At 37.9% G+C, this 7,110-nt stretch overlaps 1 protein-coding gene across 1 annotated transcript; it reads right to left on the bottom strand.

Moving 5' to 3' along the window:
* Positions 1-1,248: 1,248 nt before the first annotated feature.
* Positions 1,249-1,445, bottom strand: LOC110183186 (uncharacterized). The gene has a single exon (XM_020951375.2). The coding sequence runs from the start codon at positions 1,441-1,443 to the stop codon at positions 1,249-1,251; it is 195 nt and encodes a 64-aa protein (XP_020807034.2). The 5' UTR covers positions 1,444-1,445.
* Positions 1,446-7,110: the final 5,665 nt, after the last annotated feature.

The following is a 7,110-nucleotide window of genomic DNA, read 5'->3' as shown; positions in this document are numbered from 1 at the left end:
GTCTTAGATTTTGTATATTTTTGTTACATGATTCCTATTATGATTTTAAAGATCTTTAACTTATTTTTGATTCCCGAATATCTCTGGAAATTAATCAGTACCCGAATAACTATGATCAGTAAGTATCCATGACCAGTAAGTAACTATAATTGGAAAGTAACTATTATCGGTAAGTAACTATGAGCAGTCAGTATCAATGAACATTAAGTAACTATGATCAGTAAGTTACTATGACCAGTCATTAACTATAACATTAACTATCGGTGGACTATATATGTACATATATATAGCTGCCATATGGACGATCGGACGATTTAAGAAACTATGATCAGAAATTAACTAGAACCAGTAATTAACTATGATCAGTAAGTCTATATGAACGTTAAGTTACTCTGAACAGTAAGTATCTATGAGCAGGAAGTAACTATGAACTAAGTATCTATGAACAGTGAGTAACTATGATCAGTAAGTATCTATGACAAGTAATTATCTATGATCAGTAATTAACTTTGAACACTAATTAACAATGACTTGCAACTTTTGTAACACAAAACATATCTGAGGCTTGGCCGACAGCAGTCACTTCGCTCCGGGGATGTTAGAACCAGTTGGGAATCATATGTACAGATGTGCGAGATTTGTTTTGGAGCAAATTTATGCTATTTGACTGAAACTATGGAGTTATTTTTCTATATAATTTTACTAATATATAATTCGGAGCATGGCGAATCGGTGGACTATATATACATATATATAGCCTCCATAGGAACGATCGGAAAATTTTATGAAAAGAAATTATAACCTTTCGAGTTTTTAACAGATTTTTATCAAATTTGATATACATTTTTGAATTTTATGAAAATCGGACTACTATATATAAAACAAACGATAGTTAAAAACTACTTATTAAAAAGTCTCGTGAAATTTGTTTTAAAAATGATTTATTAGAGTAAATTATTGCTTAAAGATACTATTACATTTTGATATGTGGTCGATCTGAGTTTTTTTGGTTGTTTTAAGAACAGTTTTCAGTTTTTGCTTAGCAATAGTTACAATGATCAAGTGCTGTAATACGTTATTATAATGTGTGCTTCAATTTATAATATTTAAATATTTTCTATTGCCTCTAAGGCAGTATCCTTTATTATCCATGTTTTAGTTTTTCCAAAAAATCCTTTGATCTCTGATTCCATTATCACTGTTTGGAAATATCCTTTCGAGAATATCACATGTTCCTGTTTCCACAACTTAGATTTGCAAACGTCTCTTCTCCAGATGCTTGGATTGACATTTTCCTGCGCGTTGTTCCATTTTGATGACCAGACGATCCGGTGTGGATATCTTGTAGCCATGACACCGCCGAAGGCGCTCCTCGATCTTCAGCGAGGTGGCCACCATGAAAACGGAGAAGACCAAAGCGATTAGGTAGCGAACAATTAGCATATTGTGACAAATCGCGACTGCGTCGATACCAGGCTGCAGTCCATGGTTTTATAGCTCCTGAAAATCACTGAAGATCCTTACCTGAAGCCATCGAGAGGGTTCCACAACATTCCTCTGACGGATTAAGGATACGAATTTTTATGACCGCGACCATACAACGCTAATCCATTCGGCAATTTCCACTTCCTCCACGGATCCTAGGCGGATCTACAGATTGAACCTCGCGATCCCTAGCCAAAATACACGAAGGGAAAACTAATTGCCGTGCCTGATGACTGGAAGTTCCGAGAAGAGAGAAAGAGCACCACCACATCGACCTACCAGCAGCCAGTGAGCCTTTATGATCCCAGGCCAGCAGCATCTCCGCCATTAGACATTTTAATTGTTAATTTTTGCAAAAACCCAAGTCTGCCGCCAGAGGAGGGGAACGAAGAAGAAATTTAAATAATGGCCGAGCTGCAGGCATCCAGGAATCCAATGGCTACCTGCATTTATTATCTCTGCCATGGTTCCTCCTCGTCCTCGTCCTCATCCTCATCCTCCTCCTCGTCCTCCTCTCGGCCGGTTGATCTACTCGGGCCGAGTGCCATCAACGTGAAAACAAGTGGCAACAATTTTCTATAAATTGCATTTGTGCAAAATTAAGTTCAATCTTGGCCAAGTCGCGAACCAGTAGCTGTATCTCTTTTGGCTTGCATCCGCTTGCCGGCAACAAATATACTCTGCCCATCCCGATCCCGATCCCGATCCCGATCCCGATTCCGCATCCCCCTCCCAATCCCAAATCCCTCCCCCTTTGGCCGTCCCAGCTGGTTTCTCGCTGTTGGAGTAGCCAAACTCCATTAACTTTGCAATTGGCCACCATAACTCGTCGTCCGTCGGTCGACCGGCATCCTCTCGCGTCACCTTGCCTTGCCTTGCCACAAGGCCCATCCATCGCCACCAGATCCCCTGCTCCCCTTTCCCCTTTCGCCTTTGCACATCCCACTGGCCACATCCCACAGAGCACTGTGCAGTGAGCACCATTCCATTCCAGGCCACTCCACTTCGCTCCAAGTCCAGTCCAGTCCAGTGCCGGGGCCCCATCGCTTGTTAGTTTTTGCGCCAGATCGTTTATAATAATTCGTATGCGAGTCATGTCATGCCCCTAAAGTGTATCTGCAACCGCGCAGTCGCAACAGCCGCAGCAGCAGCAGCAGCAGCCTCGGTCGCCTCGCATATCTGTATCTAGTTGGTGCCTCTTGCTGTTGGAGATGGTCTCGTGACACGATCAGCAGCTACAAAAAATATAATTATTAAGATATTTTTACTGATGGTTTAAGATTAAGATTTAAGTTTTTTAGATGTATTAAACTTATGAGAGTGTATTTTTTTGTACCTAGTTTTTGGACTTTTAATAAGTATTACGAAACACACTGATTAGAGGTCAAACAAACGACTTGATCTCGAGTCTGGAGATTCTGGAATATTCACTTATAAACAATATGTAAATTCAATTCAGAATATTTATTTTTCTATATGTAGATACTATAGTAGCGTTCTTCTGTTTTATTACAGGTATAATTATATAATTTCTCCTGAGAGTAACCTGAGACTTGGTAAGTATGAAGGATTTAATAAGACAAATTTTTCGGCCATTAGTTTGAGCTTTGTCCATACTTGAAGCTATGGTAATAATATAATTTTCTTTTCGGGATTTAAGTTATAGTTCTATAAGTTATAGTTCAGTATATGAAAGATTATTGTCAAATCAATAGGCGAATATGTTTGTCAAAATTTTTCTGGCAACGTAAACATATTTATTAGAATGTGATTTTATTTTATAATTTACTTTATTTTGTAATTCAAAATAAGGTAACTTCAAGCTAATCAATATCCGAACTAATTTATTCTCGCTTTTAAGTACTGGATTGGCTTTTTTTTAAATAATTAAATGTTTATACAATGTATATTTATTTATTATTCAAAATCATTTGAAATAAGAGCCATCATTTCTTCTTTTGGTATAATTGTTTGTTCGATAAAAATAATATTGAATGATAATAATACATTTTTAAATTATAACATATTTTTTAGGTATATATTTAATATAAACAAATATGTTTCTTGTGCATGTAATTAGCAATACATAGAAGTTACGATATACGATCAGTTTAAAGAACCCATGTCACGTCTTTTATACTTTCCGTTTTTAAATATTCTACCATTTGGAATGTTCCTTTTACCATTTTTTTAACACCATAGTTCCGCACTTTTCACATCCTCCCAATCACACAAATAACGCTCATCTCTGGCCAATGGATTGGCAAACTCTTGGTGCCTCGCTTGGCCCGATCTGGTCAACTATGCAACCGGCAGGCAGCAGCGCCTTGTGACTCGAACTTGACTTCACCTGGCTTGATCTTGCGCCCGTTTCTTAGCCGCATTGCTCTGGGTCGCCACCGGTTGGCTCTTTCTCCAACTCCATCTCCAATTCCATCTCCAGCTCCCATCTCTCCGGCTGCCTGGCAACCACCTCCCGGATCTCCACCTCATGGTCGTTGTCATACCACTTTATCCGCGGCGCTTTGTGGCTGGTCATCTTGTTGCTGTTCTATTGGCAAAAAGGAAGTTAGAAAAATGCTCTGGATTCATGGATTCAATGCCTCTCTTAAGTGAATTGTGCTGGATGCCAGCTGGGCTTGGATATCGGCATCCTGACCAGGGAGCATGAAATGCATAGATTTGTTAAGGTCCATAGTTAGGGAGCTTTATGGAAGAATCTATATTGAATTAAGTTGACAACAGTGAAAGTTTGATATTAAGGAAGGTTTAATGAGATATTTGTGTCCCCTGCAATAGAAATTTATTTAAATTGAACATATTTAGATAACAAAATAAAAGCAATTTCACAAACATCTCAATTCTTTGCTCAAACCTTCATCAAACATATTTGGTCATCATAAAACACTTTAGAAACTGATTTAATTTTTGGCTTTTGTGGCAAACGATCGTGGATCTTAGTATTTTCAATGCCCCAAAACATTAGTTGCCACAAAAGGGCAGAGACAACAACAGAATCGAGAGAAATATGAAATTCCTAATGCACTGCAAGGAAATGTTAAATAATAACATAAACCTCTTAAATACAAGAGCTTTACTGCCATTCCAGTAGCCAAAATATTTAGTAATACTCAAAGTAATTACATATTCTTCAATTTTAGAACCCATTTATTATAATTCCTATGGTTTTCAAGATCATAATTGTATGCTTGCTTTTGTAAATCATTAATAAATACAGTTTTCTTAGCGTGTGATCCAATTGCCTCTCGAACTCCCAACGTAACCGGTAGTCGGTGTCGTGGCTCTTTGGCTCGCATTCACATTCAGTGGCCAGAGGCACTTCTCCACTTGGTCGTGGCCCAAACCGAGCCGCCTTGACCATCGCCAACGTCGTCGTCGTCACCATGTCGTCGGACTCTTGGACAATGTTGCTATGTTGCTCTTATTCCAGAACATGACCAGCGTCCAATGGGAGGCCACGGAGGAATGCCTTAATTCAGGAATTTAATGAAAAATGCTCTATGAAGCGGTGCAGCAAATTAAAAACAGAACAAAAAAAAAAATAAGGAGAAGCAACCAGAACAGAAGCCATCGGTGAGGAGTGCACATAGGGGGAATGGGAACAAAAAGGTTAAAATTAAAATCTCCACTCACTTGTTCTTCTTCTCAGCTAAGCACTTCTTTCATATACCCTTTAGAGGATTGAAAATGATCTAAGGTTAAATAGGTTGATAAATATAGATAAGCCCAAACGAATTATTAATAATATAATAAGGATAAAAAGTCTATAAGGACAAAAACGACTAAACGACTAAAAGAAGCTTCTTTGGAAAGGAGCCATTACGTCGTGGCCAATTCTTACCCTGAGTATGGGGATACCACTACATTTATGCTAGAACACGTTGGGAATTATAGTATAGTATATATATATATATATATATATATAAAGTATTGTATAGTAAGTATAGAATATATAAAGCATATATATTCTTGATCAGCATTAAAAGCGAAGTCTTCTAGCCTGTAATCTGTCGTTTGATCTATGATCTATCTATCTATCTATCTAGTTATGAGTTTTTGAAACTTTTATTTGTGGTTAAAAATGTTATATAAAAATATCCATATACATATGTATATCGATTCAAAAAATGTAAATATTTAAAGCTTAGTTATGATCGACTTCCAATACGATCCTATAATTTAGTTACTGCAAGGGTATATAAACTATTGCTTCCCAAAAGTAATTTTTCTTTTTGTATATATTAATTTTAAATTCTTCAAAAAGTAGGAGCCATTATTTCTAAATAAAGGATCACGTAGCCTGAAGTTAGTATCCTTTCTCCTTAAACATATTATTTTGTAATTCGTCAAATGAAGGATCATACATATATCTGACGGTAACTTACTATTGAACAGTTTTTAAACGCTTTTATATATTATTATGATTTTTAAATTTTACAAAAATCAAATAAGACATTCATTTAGCTAGGTTAGTATAAAGAACAAATCCCTTGTAAGCCTCCTATCTTCAGAATATCCTTTCCCAAAAAGAGGGTATATCAAGAGCGATGCCTCCTGGCTTGGATTCCAATCCCGGCACAATTCGCTGGCTGTGAGCTTTGTGAGAGCTGGGAGAGCGGTGTGAGATCGGTGGCAGGTGATGCCGATGCCAAAGCCACTTCCCCTGGAACCACCACCACCGTCACCACCGTCACCACCACCACCTTAGCCACTGCCGATGCCGTTCAACTTTGAGGTTGAGTGGCTCTTGATGCGACCGACCAAAGTTGACCACCAGTTCCAGTTGGTGTGTGCGGAGTGTGCAAAATGTGTGTGCGGAGTGTGCGAAGTGTGTGTGCGGAGTGGTCGCTGCTCTCTGCATTGAGCGTTGTAAATTACATTTTCCAAATGCTTTTGCCATGTCGGACCAAAAAGCCATGTACATATGTGGCATAAAGGAGCGGCCGTTGCTTTTGGCTCCGCTTCCGTTTTGATTTGGAACACTTGTTGCACTCGCCCCGCAACCTTTTGGATTTGTCCACTGGCCAGAGGAACAAGCTGGAAACATTCGCTCCTTGGGGATATGTGCACTGCACAGATACTAGCACAGCACCGATGTTTCTACATGGATTCCAACATGGCATTTGGGATGCTCCTCTTCTCAATTCGATTCGTTTTTTTGTTCCTTTTCTTTTTTTTTTTTTGTAGACTTTGTTTTGTTTGTTGCGTATTTAAGCATTTTGTTGTTGTCCAGGGATTGGGAGTGTAGCCATTGCCGTTGATTATGTTGTTGTAGTTTGTCCGGATTGTTGTTGATTCGAGTGTTGATTGTTGTTAGCGGAATGGGTGAAGATGTGGCAGTGACTCGATTAGCCGAATGGCAAATCCATTGGGAGATATGACCAGGAAAGGATAGTGTTTTTCCTTAAATATATATTTTACTCTTTTGATGTATTTAAAAAAACAATACTATTTTTTAGGCATTACTTTTATTTCCAATCATAGAATTCGTCAACTTAAAATACATGTTTTCAAGGTTTACAATTAAATTATATTTAATTCACTCACAAAAAAAGGAAAATTTAAGCTGCATTAAGTAATCATGAATTAATTGAATTAAATCCC

This window comes from Drosophila serrata, unplaced genomic scaffold (assembly GCF_035046125.1).
Source record: "Drosophila serrata isolate PLE 108 unplaced genomic scaffold, ASM3504612v1 contig_240, whole genome shotgun sequence".
Lineage (NCBI taxonomy): Eukaryota > Metazoa > Arthropoda > Insecta > Diptera > Drosophilidae > Drosophila > Drosophila serrata.
The sequence above is the reverse complement of the archived record's forward strand: the minus strand, read 5'-3'. Positions and strand labels throughout refer to the sequence as shown.

Coding starts and splice junctions, on each gene's coding strand:
- LOC110183186 (XM_020951375.2), bottom strand. CDS start 1,443: ATGCTAATTGTTCGCTACCTAATCGCTTTGGTCTTCTCCGTTTTCATG.